This window comes from Phaethon lepturus, unplaced genomic scaffold (genome assembly GCF_000687285.1).
Source record: "Phaethon lepturus isolate BGI_N335 unplaced genomic scaffold, ASM68728v1 Scaffold53139, whole genome shotgun sequence".
Taxonomy (NCBI): domain Eukaryota; kingdom Metazoa; phylum Chordata; class Aves; order Phaethontiformes; family Phaethontidae; genus Phaethon; species Phaethon lepturus.
In genome coordinates, this window is record NW_010565102.1 from 320 (window position 1) to 20,377 (window position 20,058).

Consider the following 20,058-nt stretch of genomic DNA (forward strand, 5'->3'; position numbering starts at 1 on the left):
TAATGCACATTGAAAGGGTTTAACAGGTTTTTCCAGGTACATGAAGTACAGTATGGTATATGTCAAGAGAGACTTATTAAACAATTACAAAAAAGATGATAAATATTATATTAATTTAAGTTTTTATTAGTTTGTGAATTGAGAAGAGTTTAATATGTGTATGTGTAGAAATATATATATACACACACACTCTTTTTTCTTTATATAGTCCAACAGTAACAACTACCTTAAAGAACCTTGGGGCACTTTACAGACGACAGGGCAAATTTGAAGCTGCTGAAACATTAGAAGAGGCAGCAATGAGGTCTCGTAAACAGGCAAGTATGAAAATTCACCTTAATGATATTTCTGCATTGTGGTCATGCAGATTGTCAACTTCCGTAGCTATCGTACATAGAGAACATATAAACTTAGCTATTCAGTGTCTGGTGCCTGGTGTTGCCCTCTAATTTCAGTCTGAACTGGTGATAAACCAATACCATCTTAACACTTGCAAACTGGTTCATTGCTAGGGCAGTGGCATCATGTACCAGGGGAGTGATTTGGGAGTGAAATTATGTGGAAAATGGAGGAGCAGAAAACACTCTGTTGGCCAGCAGTCCTCAGCTGGCTACATGTCCTGGGAGAGAGACTGCAGCTAGGGGAAAATTGAGAGTTTTTGTTGATAATCAATCTCCTTTGCCAGTAATGCTATTCTACTTTTAATAAGGAACTGTCAAACTTATGGATGTTCTGTTTCTGCATACGACTGACTGCGACTGGTGCAGGCCTTCAGAAGACCACTAGAAATTTATCAGTTGTTGTTTCTGTTACTTTTGCAAACTGAAGGGACAGATATTACAGTTTAGGGGAGGACTATGATTCTTTTAATGTGAAGAAGTTCTGTGCTGTCAAATCTGCTATTCAAGTAACCCTTTCTCACAGTCTTAGAAGGTGGGAGAGGTTTATTTTGTTGGGGTTTTACTGGCTTTTTGGTTTTCCTTTCCCTTTTGGATGATTTATACAATGTCTTTTATAGAAGTACATAAGACTGGACAAGCAAACATGACTCGTCAGTCAGTGTTAAAATGGAAGGCAAAGTAAGAAAATATAAGTGAATAAAAAAAACCTTGAAAAGTTCAATTTTAATTTTCTTTCTGTGCAATAGTAAATAAGATTTGTATCTTTTTCATAAATGGTTTGTTTTATTGTTTTTTTTTTTCCTTATATGTAAAATTCTAAAATTCTAAACTCAAATTCTAAATTGAAGTAAACTGACTTATGTGGTGGACCATATCTTTATTGATAATGTAGTGGTTTTATTGTTTATACTAATTTGAAGTTGTATTTTAAAAAATGATACTGCAGTGTCTGCTGTATATAGAAGCAGATCTCTGGAAAAGGGAGATCCTGACAAACCTGGCAAACCTTATGCTCTTCTAGTGAATTCAGCAACAGTTCCCTTTGATATAAGCTGGCCTAAGTTCATTCTTCTACCAAAAATGATGGAAAACTTGCGAGTGTTTGCCAAATAAATGGAATGAAACTGGTAAGAGGAATGTATGACTGGGAGAAAAGTTCTTCAGCAAGGAAAATTCGAGGTGGAGGGAAATAGCTGATACAGATACTTTCTTTTACTGAGGATGATTTTCACATACTTTTAATGAAAATTCATTTTTCATTTGTCTCCTACTCAAATGTGATTTGAAGATAAGAGTGAATGTGCACTGCATCTTACCTGCTTTGGTTCTTAGTTTTACTGTTGCCATTACAGGTGACAAATTTTAGCATGAACAGATACAACCAGGATAAATTGGCGTAATATAGTAGTAATAAGAAGACTGGAAGAAAACTTAGCTTGTAGTTATGTTTCTTTTCTTTTTTTATATTAAAAAAAATCAAGACAGAACACCAACTTTTCAAGTTCAAATTTTTACTGTGAAGCTTGGAATTGATTATTTGGGAATTAAGGATGGGAGGATCTTGCTATTGGAGAAGTCTCTTTTAGAGTCCCTGTTTAATCAGCCTGCTTCTGGCATGCCAGTACCACTGGAAAAACTGTTCCTTGTCTCCATTTTGCATAGAGCCTGCTGGAGGCTTGCTGCTGCTACTTTATTTTTATTAAGCATGCTTCAGATTTTCATTGGTGCATCATAGACCACCTATACCATTATACCATAATATATCACACTACACACAGCGCTAGATTTGGACATGTAGGAAAAAATGCTGTCTTACTAGCAGTGTTTAACACTACCTTTCTATTCTAGGTCATTAAAGTAAAGGAGGACAGACAGAGTTAAGGCATGTCCCCTTTTGAGCTAAAAGCAAAGAGTTTGTTCCCAGATGTGGAAAAGCATCAGTCCTCCACAGCTCTATTCTCCATCACACATTTTTTGTTTGCTTTAGCTGCTGGCATGTATCTGCTAGATTTTTGAAGCCCAGCAAAGTCCTTTGTCCTTCATCTTTCATGACAGAATCAAACAAACCAGCAAACCAGGAAAGTGCAGTTCACTGTGTGTTTCCCGCCCCCGCCTCCTTTTGTTTTTAACATGTGAGGTAAATGAGAGACAATAGCTTTGGAACAGAGCGTAGAGGTTGTTTATGTGATACATCACCTCCTCAGTGGTGATACTAAATAATTTTATGCTTTTCATGTTCCGTGCAGCTAAAGGGTTTGGTGCAAAAGCCAATTTGAGCCTACTCTACTGTCTGAAAGCTCTAGCCACTTTTCTGCACCATACAGCCACATGGAAGTGAAAATATATGATCATTGTATGTTGGTTTCATGCTTCCTTGTGTGTAGAATTCCATTAGGGAGGGTTGTTCTGCTCTTCAGTTAGTGGAAAGCAGCTAGGTGGGAACCAAGAACCTGACTTCTCTATGCCACTAAAACCACTTGCCTCTTCTTATTCATGCACTTTACTTTTAAGTAGAATTTCGGCATGATTTTCACTTTCTGAATTGTGGTAGACTTTACGAATTTGTCGCACAAATCCCCTACTGCATTTGCTGCTGACGTTGCACGGTGAAAGGTGCAGAATATTTTCTTATGTGTAAGGCATTCATGTTTTCCTGTCAGAAAATACCGTTTATGATGTGGAGCAGGTTTATTATAAAGAAAACTGAAAATAAGTATGATTTGAGCTTTGTTACTTTCTATTTTCTGTGTTAAAGATTTTGCCTTTATTTTTAGCACAGGGTTTTCATAGAAGGTATTTTAGCACTTTTAAGATAAAGGATTATTTGGTAATTGATGGGCATTCTTTAACACAAAGTAAACATATTTTATTGACCATGTATCTAGTCTGTTCTGTTATAAACTTATTTTCTATCTGATTTCTTTCTGAAGCATAAATTATACTACTGTGCCAAGTGTTATATGTCAGTATTTTTAAATAACACAACCTGTGCCCTAGGTATCAGAATTCAGACACCTGCAGTTTTCTTTCCAAAGGTGGGTGAATACCGCACTATTTCATAGGTGGAAAACAGAGAATTGCATTGACTGTTCATGATCTATAAATTGCTTAAATATTAAGCTAGCGGCCAAATGGCTTCAGGTAAGTGACATGAACACCTGAGGCTTTGACAAAGCGATAGGGGAGGAGGAGAAGAATGGCAAGTCACTGAATTCTCAAACCACCGAACTGTCTGTCCACTTCATGCTGTGTCAATTCCTCCAGTGTATAGAGGGCAACTCATCTTGACTGCCCTTTGAAGGGAGAGTCAGGGTAATGGAGCTATAGGTTTGATTGACTTCTTTCTTCATACGGTTATTCCAAGTTGTAGATTAATACGTTTCGTAATAAAATAAAAACCTTTTCCTATTTTACCTAATTCTCAGGGTCTTGACAATGTTCATAAACAGAGAGTTGCTGAAGTGCTGAATGACCCCGAGAGCATAGAAAAAAGGCGAAGCCGAGAAAGCCTCAATGTTGATGTGGTAAAGTACGAGAGTGGTCCTGATGGAGGCGAGGAAGTGAGTATGAGCGTAGAATGGAATGGGGTAAGTACAGTACACAGTTTAAGAGAATAGCCTAGATGAATTATCACGATAACACATAGGGTTGTCCATTCACCAGCCTATTGTGTTTTCAGTAGTTTCTTGGTTGATCTACTTTGTATTTTGTAATTTTGCAGAATCAATTAAGAAATGAAGAGTAACGTTTTGTTTTTCATAACATGTTAAAAAATTGTAATATTTTAAAATTTTAAAACATCCTTTTTGTTGTTGTCCTGAATGGTGGAATTTCTTCAAGAATCCCAAGCAGTTGTATTTAAGTTGTTTAATGCTGATTGAGTGTCCTGGTTATGGTCTGGTGTACAATTGCTTGTCAGTGGTTTCTTTTTACTGGTAGAAATACTCTGGCAATTAACTTTTTGCTTTTTCCTTTTGATGCCGTATTTGCCTGTATTTTAAATGTTTCTTTACTGCATCTGTTGGAATCACAGAGAACGTTTGCTATGGAGATGTATTAAGTGTTAGCAGTTTTAAAGTCATCTGTCTAACACTAAAATAATTCCAACCTCTTCCTTACCCAGCTCGTTAGAGGAAAGAACGTAACTTTTCAAGCTGCTATGCAACCCATTTTAAGAGGCAGTGCCATCACATAACAATGCGATAGTAACTTCACGTTTCCTGAGTGAAGTATTTAATACCACTTTTCCGTATTGGAATTTGACTGAAGTCAAGGCTTGTTCCTATTTGTTTCCCATATATTGGCTTCCCTGTATAACACAGATTGTCATAAAGTAAAAACATACATATAATGTGATTACATATGCATTTTTCTAACCATTGTTTTCCTTTATTTGAAAGACAGTGCAAGCTTTCAGTTATTGATCTGGCTTATGTAGTTGTTTGCTTCTGTCACCAGCTTTCCCATGCTTTATCCCATTGCTGGCAATGGGATATATAATTGCACTGTTAAGTAACTCCCAGCTGCAGTTCTGCTGAAAATATTCTGTTAGATTATAAAAGTGCTGTTGCCTGCTTTTGCTGTATGGGAGGGGAAGTAGCCTACTTTGCAATACTGAGTGTTCTGAAGTTTCATTTCTCCTACAATAGCTATGGGCTTTTTTTCCATCTTTGTTTTTTAGTCACATGAGACAAAGTTTAGCATTCCAAAGAAACCTTGATAAAACACATACTGCTTTAAGACTAAAGGAGCATGTTCTTTCCATCTTTGCTTTTGTCTCTTTTATTATTGTTTTCTTGGCATTGGTGTTCTCAGTGCCAAGACAGTCAATCAGCATCTATTGTGAATAATACTGCATCATTAATAAAGCCAAAGTGAGGTTGGATAACTCTTTTTTTTTTAATTCTCATTTTGCCCATTCAGCGTTAGAACTGTGTACTGTACTCCTCCCTTAATTTTCGCTGTACTTTGCATGACTATATGTTCTAAATGGATTAAACTTTTTTTCTGTTATTGACAATTAAAACAAGCATGCAGGTTTTGGATTGAAAAGGCCTTCTGGAAAAGCAATAGACAGTATTTCTAGGTCAATATTTGAATCAAACTCAGTGATAAAATTTGTTGATCTGAAAAATTACATTTTGACCAAGGCAAAGAAACTCTTCATTTTTAGTGTGCTGAAGTGGCATTGCTTTATTCTCATCTTCGTGACTTCTTCTTTTTCCCCTCTTAAGAGAAGGTATTTTGTATTACATCTTTTACGTAAAGTGGGCAACTCCTCTCTCCCTCTACCCTACTAGTGTTTCTGAGTGCTGTTCTTCCCTCTACTTTACATCGTGTATGTTTTTTTACCCACGTATGCTCCCTCCAGACAAAATATTCTGTTTCATAAAGTATAGTAGAATTTTTTTAATCAAGCAGATAATTCTGTGTGCAGAGCCTGAAGAGAGGCCTGCCTTTTCCCTTTAAATACTTCTGAAGTGATCAAGCTGACTCATGTTTGTGGCTGTCAGAGATTAGGTGGCATGTGTAAAGCAGCAATCTTCAATGGAAGAATTGTGTTGGAAGATTTATTGTAATTAAGTGACTTCCATGTGGAATGTAATCACTATTAAGCACCATATGCTTTGATGTAATGTCTTAGATTCTTATAAAAAGAACTGAAGTATCTATTGGAAGTAAATCCATCATTAACTGTTAAAACAGAGATGCTAAGTGAGGTCGTGTATTGCATGTTTACATGCTTCATATGAAGTCCATCCCTTAAAGTTAACCGAAGATACTTCAAAATGAATTTTTAAGACAACATATTTCTTTGCAAGGTAGAAATCCCAAGATTTTTATCCCTTACTATGTTTGTGTATTAAAAATATCAGTGGGTGTCTGGCATTTTTGTAAATTGATCTTGCAGCCAGTTGGAGGACAGATAAAAATCTTCGTGGTATGATAGTGTTTAATTTAGGTAATGTCTTTAGTGTGAGGAAGTATCTTTTATTATTCTAAACCATATGCTTCAAAAAGACAAGCTTTTGGGCACATCAGTCTGCTTTCAGGTGTGAAATGAAAGCAAGAAATATCACTGCTATAGATAGCTGGTTGCTCTTGTTTACTAAGAAGTGTCAGAGCAGCAGATAGCTACAAAGTACTGGAGGTAATAGTGGGGAGGTGTAAGCAAAAGTAATAAGGTGATTCTCATTCATAGTGACATAAAAATTGGCAATTAATCTTTGCTATAGAAATGGCTTTCTGTGTGATTTTTTTTGTTTGTTTGTTTACACTGGATTTAGGAAATTTTTTTTTTATCCTAAGCTCATGTTTTAAAGGTGCTTTGTTAATCATGCAATCAGTGTTTGACTCAGAAGTTCAATGTTTTTATTTCAGATTTGAAGTACCCAAAAGCTTGTCTGATTATTTTATTATGCTAACCTAATGTTCTGGTTAGCATAATAAAAGTTATACTCTGTATCTGCCAAATTTGTCTTGCCTTTGTTTATTGGATCATTATCACTACTATTGCATCACTGGTGTAAGACCATAGGAGTGATTAGCCCTTTCACTGATCTAATACTTCTAATTGGAATTTAGACTTCAATTTATTCAGTCCTGCAAAGCTGAAGTCTATTTTTAAAAGTGTGAACAATACATGCAATTTAGTTTGAAACATAAATACCTGTTCGGATTTTGATTTTCTAATCACTTGGTAGCAAGGCATTTTGCCATTTGCAAGAATAATTTTAATGACTGTTCATTCCAGTTGCTATAGGTAAAGCCTCTCAAAAACGTTATCTTAAGGCTCTTGGTAATGGTTTCTATACTTAACACCGAGAATGGAAAGCATGTAAATTGAACCACAGCTTATATTTAAAGGTGGATTCTTTCAGTTCCCATTAGAGAAAGTACAGAAGTTTCCACTATGTTAATAGATATACACACACATATCTTCTGAAAAATACTTGTGAGGTCCATTGGATTCTAATTCCGTAAAGGAATGAACAGAATTTTGTCTGGAGGTTAGGGGAAGGCCTGTTTCTTCTTGCAGTTTTGTTTTGAGGAAAATTCCTGATAGAAGTTAAAGCTGAAATGAATGCACCATGCTCTGTTCCTTTCTTCTGTGTTTTTTTTCTTTATTTTTATTTTTGTGTTAGTCAACTGAAAAAAAATCCTTTGTTTACAAAATGTAATACTAAAGCTATCCCTCCTTAAAGGTGTTTTGTTTTTTATACAAATGGTAACTTAAAGAACACACAGCATCATCCTCGCCCGTTTGTAAGTTGTGTATTAGGGATGTAGGCAAAGCTGTGTAAAGACACGCTCTGGAAATTGCAAGGACAGTCCAAGTACTGACTCTGGAAAAATTGTTTTGAATGTGACCTAGAAATACTGTAAATGTAACTGTTCAAAATTGAAAACTGTTGAATTTTTCCCAACAGTTTCATTCAGTTTTTCTCTCTCCGTTTCTGACAGGCCTAGATGCCTTTTGTGATTCTTATACTGTCTCCTGCATGACGGGCGTGCACCATCTTCAAGCTTTAACTTCTCTCTTCAATACTGACTGCTGTGTTTTAGCAAACCCCTTAAGATTCTTGTCAGAGCTACACTTCCCTGTAAACTGGCCATTCCTTCAGTGCTGGTGTCTTTTTTTGGTTTTTCTATTTCTGTACATGTGTAGCTTTGCCAGATATGTATCTAGTCATATAAAATGTTATTACAACCATTTCCTGTGTAATACATTAGTGTAAGCAAAAAAAAAAAGTAACAAAGAACTTTAGCTATTCACTATGGAAAAAAAAAAGGTAGTTAAAAGTATCACACAAGGTATTATTGAAATGGCATGACGGTGATCTTTACAGAAGAAAACCACAACAAAACCCGTTAACAGTAAGGCATGTTCTCAAAGTGCTTTAAAATGTATTTAGAGACCTATTACATGGTTAACATCAATGTGGAACTCTGGATGTCTTCACTTATGATTATTCTGAAGTAGCATTGCTGTTTAGTCTTTGTGTGAGATTTTGGCAATTATGCTTTTCTCTACTAATCTTGGTGTTCAGTGATTTGTGTATTTGTCTTTCTAACTTCTAATAAACTCACTCCAACTCAGGTGTCTGTCTGCTTAGTAGTACTTTACTTTCTTCTTTTACAATTCTTTCATAATCACATAGGATTTCTATGAAGGAGGAAGTGGTCACTTCTAATCTTACTAAACTGTTGGTTTTGGTTTGTTTTTTTTTTTTTTTTTTTGAGTAAAATGTTTAAAAATAGAATTGTCAGTTGGAAGTTTCTTTGGATCAACACAGCAGTGTAAGACATGAATGCAATGTACAAAAAATTAATTTCGTCATGTTTTACATTTTCTTTGAAAGTTAAAATGAAGCATACATGTTTCTGAGTAGAAATATTTTTGTTTAAGGATTTCAGGATTAATTAAACGTATTTGCAAGTAACGTAGATGTTTAGAAAAAATAAACGTTTCTTTCTTAGACTCTGATGGAATGCTTTTGCTTGGGGCTTGTAGTCTGTTAATCACAGTCTGCTTGTATGAAATGGTAACATGGTGATGGTGAATTGTTTGACTACTGTGGTGGGGTTTTGTTAATTATTATGAATCACGACTTGAGCATGTCTTCACATCTTAGAAAACTTTTTTACAGTTTGGAAGGAACCGTTTTGTTTTGGTAAAGGTATAGCTATATAATACTCTGTGTTTAAGTAATTGTACCGAGTATATGTAATAGCAATTTAAAAAAAAAAAATCATCACTGAAACATTTTTGAGCCAGGTTTTGGGGAGGGTGACAAACTTTTGCACTTTCACATTTGTTCAATTTTTTTCAGGATGGCACTGGATCTTTAAAACGCAGTGGTTCCTTTAGCAAACTCCGTGCTTCCATTAGACGCAGCAGTGAGAAGCTGGTTAGAAAGCTGAAGGGAGGAAGTTCACGAGACAGTGAACCAAAGAATCCAGGGTAATTATCTATTCTTAGCTGTGCTGGTGTGCCCTCGTTCTGTGCCCCCACTGTAGTCTAGGGCGGTATCTGGGGCAGTGTTTTCTTCTCTGCTTGGTTAGCTGCATATCCTATAGATTTATATCTTAAAAATAAAATAGGAAATAACTTCTTAAACTTGTAATGAAAGCTCTGCAAAATCTGAGGAACTATTATTTGCTTTTAAGAGTTAACTCAATTTTAACAGTTTTTTTTCCATTTTTACTGCTTTAGCCACTTGAAAAATAGAAAAGTCCTAAAAGCATTATTGATGTGTTAGTTACCTGCAAAATCCTCCTTTTCGCACAGCAGTGAAGAATACTAAGTGTTACTGATTTTTACAATAGAAGATTAAATACAGTAAACCCACAAGTAACATTCTTGATATAGCTTAATATCTTGAAATATTGTTCATAGAGCTTTATATATTGCTGTGGCTATAAAGAGAATTACTGACTTGAGCCCTTCTCAGTTTCTGGTTTTGGAAAACCCGTATTTCAGAGGGCAGAGGAAAGTGTTGAAAAACTTGAACCTAGTTGTGCATCTAACATTTTGTCCTCAGTGAAGTCAGTGGCAAGAATTCAAATTTTAATGAATCTGCTCACTCCTTCCTATTTACCATGTGATTATGGATTTGGATGTATGTAATATTGCTAATAAACACATAAAAACTCACATCATTTATTGGCTGCGGCAGAGAAATTGATGTTAAAATGTTGTACTATTTTTCATAGTAGCACTCGTGGGTGTTGCCCTTCTCCCCCAACATAACTATAGTCAGTTTTGCAAGGGTTTGTTCCATTGCTGTGGAAAACTGGAACTCATTTAGTTGACAGGAAACTGTATGACACTGTGAATTTGAACTTATGCTTTAAAACAGATAAACTGGCTAATTTGGATTAACTTCTGATGGAGCAACTGCATCTCTGAGTAGTATAGTAGGTGATGATAATGGTAATATCTGAGACAGAGAAGGCAAGGTCTCAGTGTGGTTTTGAAAGTGTTCCAGTGAAGTTCTGCCTTATTGTTTTTATGTGGCTGTAAAATATTGTGTACAGCTGCAGTACACACAGAATTCTCTTCCTTGCATATCTGTTTCAAATTCAGCCTTATCTGATTTTTAGAATTGTTAATTGAAGTTTTACTCTCAGCTGCCAGAGACTTGATGTTGAAAGCACTGAACCAAATTCAAGGTCAAAAATAGCTTTGCATTTATTGACACATTGTTAAGAACTGCCTCTGAGATGATAGATTGGGAATAAACTCTGAAGAACATGTAATCAGAAGAAGGAAATATGTAAATGTAAAATGCTTTAGGGAAAACAAGCAAATGGAAGCCAAAATAAAATAAAAGGGATTTCCTTCTTTGCCTTCAGTATTAACATTTTTATACGTTGGTTTTTGGTTTTCTGTTTCTATTCACTTCTCTGTAGAGTTCATAGATCATAGTTCAGGTATATTCTTGCATGAATAGATGCTAATATTGTATGCTTTTGTATGAATAGATGCATATATTCATAGCTAATTTTGCATTTTTCTCCTTATTTTTGTGAGACATGGAAAGATTTTCAGTTTCTTAAAAGCCAAGAGTTTTATTCCTTGTTCTCTGTAGTAAGCAGAGCTAACTTTTTCTGCAGGTAAAGTAACTGTGATTATAGGTGTAGAAAATTATGCTTAATATATAACTGAAGACATTTGGCTTTGCAGTGTCTGTAAGAACTCCTCTGCCTTTTTATTGTCTGTGCTTCTGCGTTGGTTAAATAACACTACCAAAGTAATCTACCCACATGAACGTTAATTATTTTGTGGGGTCTGTATTACCAGATAAGATTTCCTCAAAGACAGACATTAATGTGAAACAAATTTGAAAACAAAGCAATACCCTTCTTGCTTTCCCTTTTTGACAAAATATTCTTGGTTTTTTTAGATGTTACTGTTGTTCACAAAGAATTATTTATTCTTAAAACTTGCAGTAACTGTATTGCATTGACAGGCTTTTATGTAGATATGCACGTTGAGTGTGTAAAACAATAACTATTACAATTTCTGTTCTTGTAAGGTACAGACTTTTTTTGATCTTAATTTATATTTGCATTTGTTATTAAAACCAGCTAAGATTCCTGGTAGTAAACACCAGCTTTGTAGATCATGAAGCATAGCTGTACGTACTGAATTTTCAAGAAGTCATTTTGATTTCATTTTTCTGAAAAAACTTCAGTAAATAAAGTTAATTTTTTTTTTCTGCTTCTGAACTTAGTAAAAGGGTTATTCAGTTTTTGTTATGCAAACCTTTGGTCTTTAGTGTGTTTGCTAGCTGAATCTTACAACACTGACATAGCATACATATAAATCATATTTGCTATGAAGTCAGCCACTCTAGGTAGAAGAGGTACGTGCCTCCCTCCTTACCAGTACACCTCCGTGTTCCCTGCCTATGTCTCTATGAGCACCTTATTTTGATATTCATTTACACCTCTTGCTTATACTGGGCTTTTGTAAATAGTAGTTGACAGTGCTGGTATGATTCTGAATGAGAACATTCAAATAGAAATACATTTAATGAAAGGAAGACTTAGTTTTCATGTTGTTGCTTGATAGAGAAGGTTGAAGAGAATGAAGTGGAAAACTCATCAGGGAAAGTTTTTTTTTTTAAGTCATACAAAAGCCTTTTTGACAAAGAACAATCGTTAAAGAACTGTTCTTTGAAACATACAATACCTGAAGCATGGTATCACCTCTTTCTTTATCATCTTTCAAAGTTCAGTTCTGCAGTAATTTAACTTTGCTAGTGTTAGCTTTGATTTTTCTCTTTTAAAATTTTGATCATACAACAGAACAGTTAAGATTTGTAATTTAGAAGTGAGGAGAGGAAAGAGCTTTCATTATTGCTATTACTTATGCACCAGAAAAACAACTGCATGTTATTTGTGCAATCATGTTTCTAACATGGAGGGAATTAAAAGTGCATTTGCTAGGCTAAAGTTCTTAAGTATGTTGATTTTAAAAATACAAACAAACAAAAAACACAAACCAGCCCACCACAAACAAAAAACCCAAAAGCAAACCAGTATCTCATGTGTGATTAAAAAAAAATTATTTTTTTTTTAATTGGCACTTCAGCAAGAACCTAAAAATACTTGTGTAAATTTTTACTAGTGGGTTTTCTGTTTCCCTGGAACGATTTCCATAAACCTTCATGCTCTTCTTGAGAGTTTTGTGTAATGATTTGTTTGTGTTTTACAGATTAACTTACTTTGGCTTCCATTTATAACCTCTGCTGTACATGTTTCCTTAAATAAATGAGAGGTGTATACCACGCATGAGTCCTTGCTTTGTTGTTGCTAACACTCATGTCAAATATTTTAAACTCTGTGCATTCTAGCTCTTGAAATGTGTAAATTTAATGCTGGGAGAAAACAGTAAGCCTGTGTTATGTGGCAGCCAGTTCCTGCGTTTTTTAGTGTTTTGGTTCGTTATTCTGCTAAGCCTTTGCTTTATGAAAGCATTTAAAACTTGTGCTTGATTTTGACTGCTAGTAGTCTTGCTTCAGTAGAAAGAAAAACTGGTTAATATCTAATGTGATCTGTATGGATAAACCTTTCCATGTTATTGGAAGGTATTGGGAACTTTGCATCAGCCAGTTGTCTCTAAAAGCTGTAGGTAGCACTGCAGGATTAGGGCCTTGTTGTGTTGTAAATATTTCATCAAATATATATTCAAAGTACTCATGTAGTAGTTTGGAAATCATTAAAGGGGGAAACAAAAAAAAGAGTGAAAAATCAAGGCACACCTAGTACATTCTGAGTAATGTACAGACACTGGGCTAAAGGACATCAGACATTCCTGTTGCAGTCACCACGATGATAAGTAGCTTAAGGCTAATTTTGAATTTCATTATACACACACTAAAATACTTTGTTCAGTCTTGCGTATGTTTGAGACATGCAGATGAATTATTAATGCTCATCTCAAACACCAGTAGATATTACAGTTAATGCAGTGATATTTTGACTGTCAGTGGCTCCTGTGTAGGCGATTTCCCCCCTCCTCAGCTGTTGCTTTCAGTACAGTATTCTTGGGTTGGTGTTACCACTGCTCAGAGCGTTGTAAAGCCAAAAGCATAACCAAAGTTAATAGCAGCAACTGTCTTATTTCCCCTCACTTCTCAATGTTTAAAAGATTTTTAAATGCTTTTTGAAATTAGATTCTGGAGACTTAACTAGGTGAGGCAGAAAGTACTAAACTAACATTTGTTGTAGCTTTTCCAAGTTAAATGCTGCCCGTGTTGACAAACTTATTAATGTTTTGCCTTTTTTCCTAAACTGTTTGAATGCTTTGAAGCTTTTGTAAGAAGCTGCATAAAATTGAAACTGAGAATTACCTAATTAAAAATCAATGCTACATCAGTATATTAATTTGATGTGCTTTAAAAATTGAGATTTTGAGTTGAAATTAAATCAGTTGCCTGAAATGTTTAAGCTCTGAGGAGCTTGTAGTTTTTTTGGTTTTACATGAATTTAGAACCAAATATAAACATATTCTAAGTTATGTAGTTATCTTAAAGGGTGTCCCTCAGATCAGTTTTGGGGCATTGTTCAAAATCCCTTAACCGTGCGTTGCTCGTTGTTATACTTGTGTTTGTAGAGCTGTTAGTTTCCAGCTGTTCTGATTGGTTTATCCTTGCATGTTCACTGTCCTGGTTGCAGCATGAAGCGTGCCAGTTCTCTGAATGTTCTTAACATGGGTGGCAAGGCTACTGAAGATCATTTTCAAGTAAGAAACCCTACAATACTCTTACAAAAATAGGTATCATTGGTAGGGTTTGGGATAAAAAGAGTATGATAAATAATATAACAACAACAAACTCCTAGTGATTGGTAAGATCCTACTTCAGTAAGGTGTTTAAAGCGTATGCTTAAGGCATCGTTCCATAACACTTTGGTGAACTATGCTTAATTTTAAGCAAGGGCTTAAGTCCGACCAGTAAAGAGCATTGGCTTTTATGATACCAAGCAGTCTCTGGCTTTGGACCTTCTAACTATTACAGTAGATATGAAACTTCTGGATTCTTACGTTCTTGTAAACACTAATTAAAAAACCAAGAACTTTTAAATCCCAGTTACTAAGTATTTTTTTTCTTCAGCCTCTTTATTGTAAAGGGCCAAATCATCTTAACTGCTGTACATTTTCAGATTCCCTTAAATGCGACTTCAGTTGTTTCTGAGGTTGTACAGGAGAAGTCTCTAAAAGGTTGTCTGATCTATGTTATGCTTCTGCTAACACAAAACCTAATTTTGCTTAACTGTATATGGTGTGTCCCGATTGCTACTCCCCATTTCCTGTTTTTACCTAATAAGTCACTGTTTCTTATATTGTCAAGTAAGCTAGAAATGTTCTGTGTTCTAAACACTGTTGTGCATTTTACTAACACAGTAAGAGCAACTAATTTTAGGAAGATAAAATTGCTTCTGTACTAACAAAACTAAGCTTCTGTACATGAAGATCTTCATCACTATTTGTCCTACAGTAGCAAGAACGCCCAAACTGTATGGCTGTCACTGTTGAGTGGCATAAAGGTGTCTTAACTATATTACCTCTTAACGAATGTACCGCCGAGTTTTCTGTGGTGTGGAACGTCTGCAAAAGTTTGCTTAGAGTGAGCCTCAGCCAAAAAAAAAAAATCCAGGATAAAGCATAACTCTTTGCAGCGACAGCACCAAGGGATCAAAATGTCATACCCTAGATGCCCCTAAACTGGGTCCTTGGTATGTAACTGATGCAACTTCCAGAAGACTAATTTATTGTTCGTGTGTACACTGTGACACTAAAATAAATTCTCATTTCTTGTGAACTTCTCTCTAGTTCACCCGCTATAGTCACTCAGGGCAAGTCCCCTCGAGGGGCTCTTGCATTTCTGGTAAGACTTAGGTCAGGATTGTCAAGGGTGTACATACATAGCGACAGATCTCTTCAGTTTTGCTAGTTGAAAGTTGGGGAAAAAGATGTTTATTAGAACATGGAAGAGTGTTCCCCTGCTCAGCATGAACGAGGCCAGTTCTCCGTAGTTCCTTTGGTTTGTTTGTTCCTGCTTGTTAAAACTATTAATTTTGTTTATTTGCTTGGAACTGTCTGGACATCTGCTTAATTTGTTTGTTTGTTTGTTTTCCCCTTCACACAGGAACGAAATAATTGTCTGACAGACTCGAGAGCTCTGAGTGTCAGTCATACCGATTTGGCGCACTGAGATTCTTGGACAGAAGCTAGCTAATATTCCTTGGTGAAAAAAGCAGCACTGAGACCTTCAAAGCTTTGGTTCCTCATCGTTACGTATAGGAACGCCTAATTTGTAGATTTTGTTGTTTTTTTTTTTCAATGGACTGCTGTTTTTACTTTTCTAAATAGGAATGATTTTAAACACAGTATTAGTGGAAATTTTCTTCTAAAGGAAAACTATATAGATATATATTGCTCATTGCACTGCTCCTGTTCATGCTACTTACGTTGATTTCTTCACTAGATCTGAATATAACAGCAGCCAAAAAAACAGTAAAAACCACAAACATATTTAAAGCATACCAAAACGCAAAGATGTTTGAAAATGCAGGCAAAATTAGATGTGTAGCAGTAAATATATACAGTGCTGGAATGAGAAAAGGATAAATTTATGTGCATTACTGTATAAATCCAAATTGAGCATACTGTATTGGTGGGGCTTTCCTTTGCACCACAGGTTATTGTAATGTTGAAACCTTAGCTGGCAAAACAGCACTTAGACACGGCTTACTTAACCACTAGATTGAGCTATTAAATTTTGCAGAAGAGATGGTTGGGGTTACGTGATGTATACATAGCATGAGTAGCAATCCCTGTGACCATAACTTTGATACTTGTTGATATAAGTCTTAGGGCACAATAATTGATGGAGATAGGATGGTTCACGTCGATCAGGAGGGATGGAAGATGTTTTGACCTTTACCTTGTATGGTTGATGAATACTGAAGTTTTGGACTGCAACTGTCCCAGAGCAGCTGCTGTTGCTCTTGGGGAGACATCAAGCCTCAGGTTGACTTTCTTGCTTGTCCACTGGAATTCACAATCCCATTCTCTGTTTGCTGAAAGTGCTCCACCATTTCCTTATGCTGAAATCCTGCCTTGCGCCGCAATAGCTGATGACAGCAGAAGCAGGCGACTGCACTCCAGGCTATTGCACTGTGGCGTAGCTGCTGTGCAAAGGACCACCCAAATCTGAAGGGCCCCAGCGGAAGCACTAAATGGCCGTAAGTGGGCAAGCAACTCGTTTGACCACACATCCATGTTAAATCTACTTACGGTTAATATATACGCTGTCTGTATACAGGACTGCTGCTGGAACTAAGTATGTATGTTTTGAGTATTTTATAGACATTAGTATTTCCTTTCGCTTTTCTGTAAAGCTTGTGATTTTGTTCATCTTTTGTAAAAAGTCTTACTCATGTGAAGTTGGATAAGAAAGTAAAAAAAAAACCACCAGTGTGTGCACAAATGTATTTGTGGTCATAGTTGTGAGTTGGAAAATGCAGAATGAAACTAACTTTGGGAGAAGCTGGAATACTCATTCAAGGTTAGCGCCAGCTGAAGAAGGTAAAACATGGGGACATAAGCAAGTTTTAGTATTTCAACACGCTGTGAAGAGTCATTAGAATTAGTACTTCGTAGAAGTATTGGACTGGTTTTGCATCTGGTTTTAAGTTGTGTTACAATACCTGATGCAAAAAGTTGTATGTGTAATGCACTTGACTATGTTTACCAGGAGGTACCTTAATAGCATCTCTTTATCGAAAGCTGCATATGGTATACTTGCTATAAAGGACAGTTTAGAAGCGGTGGGAATGATGCTGCTAATATGTAGACGTTTTAGCACAAAGTAGTGCAATTCCTTAATGAACTCGAGCAACAACAACTTGTTGTTGCTCAGTTATCTTAACGATATATACTCATATAGTGTAGACTCTCGAGTTTTAATCTTTTTATTAAGAGCTTTTTATATAAAAATATACATAATATATATATTTTTTTTTTCCTCCCCTAAAGCAAAGCATCCTATATGTACCTATTGGTAAATTACGTTCTCTGTGCAAAGCCAGGCTGTGCTAGCTTTGCAGAGAGGACTTTACGTCAGGTTGCCAAGCTGGGTGGGAGAACCCTGCCGCGGCCCTCGCTTCACTTGGCAGCCTTCCATGGCATCCGCTGTCCCTCTGGGGGACATCTTCGCCCCAGCCGTGAGAAACTCTCATGGCAAACGCCCCTTGCAGTCAACCCGTGTCACACCGGCACAGTGCTACTGCTCTGGGAGTGGCCCAGCAGGCCTTGTGACACGCTGTTCTGTAGAGCTCCGTGTCTCACTCGGAGACTGCGACAGAAGTTGACTTGCAAAAAACCCCACAAAACTATTTAGACACAGAACTGAATTATGGTAATAAGGAATTACTTCAATTGAAGAATGTGTTTTCTACATTTATCTTTCAACTTTGAAGGAAAGTTATCTTTGCAGCCTCTCAAAAAAAGAAAAAGAACTTGTGTAAATAGCAATAAAATATTTAATCACGCCAAATTACACTGTACGTTAACTTTTAAAATGCAAGACCGTAGAATGGTGGTGGTGATAGTGAGGGAACTTTCTCGTTTAGGATCGTACTGTTGGTGGCGTTACTAGTACTGTGCTTTTAAGTGTTTTAAACCTTTATATAGTATTTTACAGTGTGTTGGAAGACTAAATTGTTGAGCTACTGCTTATTAAACAATTCTTACATTTAAAAGGTTAAATTTTTTTTTTCAGAGAAGAAACAAATTTCAAGATTCCTCTAATCCATAAATGATGACCTCACTCATCCTTACAGTTATGAGCCAACGAGCTATTTGCAGTTTGAGAAAAACTTGTATAAAACCAGTTTTAAGGTCAACATTCCTTATGTTTGCATCATGAATTAAGTACTGTCACGACATGGTTTGTATACATTTAAATTTCAGATGGGCTTTTATGTAAGCTTTTCTTTCTGAATTTCCTCGGTTTCAGTTGTAGCTAACAGTCTGCATAAAATATAAAACCAAAATACCCGATTGTATAATTCTTGTGTATCTTCAATACCAAACTAAATCAACAGCTCTGATGAAACAGAAAACTAGAAGAGACCTTCAGAACTGCCAGACACCTTGGTAGTGCTATTTTGGCCTTAATTGAGCGTGTTTGTCCTTGCCCAGAATTGCATGGGTGAACTTCACTGAGAGCTTAGTAAGGACTCCAGATGAGGCCACTTCCTCTAGGTTCTCCTACGGACAGTGGCTGGTCTGGGGTATGCCGTCAGCAAGGGGCGCGTGTGGGATGAATCGTACATTGAATTGTTACTGATAGAAAGGTGCCTGCTGCCCTTCTGTGTCTCTGGTTGTGCACTAGTCTTCAGGAATATTGGCAATATTTGTTCTTGAGTTTAGACCTTATTAAATATTTTTGTTAAATGTAACTTTTTCATGATTTGCTCCTTTTAGAGGAGTAACTGAACTATTGCTGTGATGTTTGTGCTTGCAGTACTGCAGCGATAGAACATAGCACTTGAATAACCGAAAAACAATTTGGACACGTTACCTAGAGTTTGTACCTTTTCTTAAAACAGAGAACCTCCCCCAAGCCCTCCTGAATGGTAGTAATTTAAAATGGTTTTAAGCTTGAGAATATTTGTGTGGAAATTGTTACCATTTGAATCCAGTAACTTTGAAAGTGGTGTGGTTCTGTTGTAAATACATCGTAAAAGGGGCGTGCAGTGCTTTGTTGAAAGTGTGTTTACAATACTTGATGAGTTCAAGTTCCTTTAGTTTTTGTTATGCAGGTCATGTATTTTGTCTGAAAGCTGCTAAGAGAAAACTGCATTTTTGGTAATGTTAGCCTGTACTGAGAGAATAAATGTTAAAAGACTTGATGCTGTGAAGTTTACGGTTTCATTGTAGCAACTTTACATTGTAACAGACTTAGCCAAGTGTAGAAGTATTAGTATAAACATTGGCTTTTTTAAAAATAGTGTAGAATTGAGGGGAATCTCATACATCTACATTTGATTATTACACCCTTCCCCCCCCTTCACAATAGTATCAGTTCACTGAATCATCAAGGTCATACATTTTTAAAAAAAAAAAAAAAAAAGCCAAAACAGCAAAGCAAGATGCAAACACAGTGCTACCATCTGATGGAGGTCAAAAGACCGGAGTTGTTGGGAAAATGTTCATCCTCGTACTGAAGTTGCAAAACTGTTCTTTAGTTATGGCTGCTTTTAAATAAGATATTGTTTAGAGCATGGCAGTTAGAAGTTCATTTCACACTCCAGCTACATCAGAAACCTTGAAGGTGCTCTAACGGTTGTGCTAGCACACACAATTGAGAGAGGCGCTAAAAACTGCATATAGCATGGAACAAGCATAGTAAAGTTGTTCTTAAAACCAGATCAATCCTTAGGCTCCCTAGATTTACATTCAAGTCACGATTTAAGCATGGAAAGTTACTGAGTCTTTAGCTTTAACGTATGTAGAAGCAGCATACAGCAGTGGCAGTAGGTTATAGTATAATTAAACCCGATGAGGTCTATGCCATCAGGAATGGTGTTTTCTGTTTTCTAGGACCTGGTTTAAAAAACAAAACCCAACAACAGA

At 36.2% G+C, this 20,058-nt stretch overlaps 1 protein-coding gene across 1 annotated transcript; it reads left to right on the forward strand.

Annotated features, from left to right (window-relative positions):
- Positions 1 to 208: 208 nt before the first annotated feature.
- LOC104626999 (kinesin light chain 1-like) lies at positions 209 to 15,965 on the forward strand (the record flags this gene model as incomplete). The annotated part of the gene is made up of 5 exons (XM_010295067.1): positions 209 to 317; positions 3,827 to 3,988; positions 9,236 to 9,366; positions 14,091 to 14,157; positions 15,563 to 15,965. Coding segments are annotated over 5 exons (535 nt in total), but the record flags the coding sequence as incomplete, so codon positions are not given.
- Between the last annotated feature and the right edge of the window lie 4,093 nt (positions 15,966 to 20,058).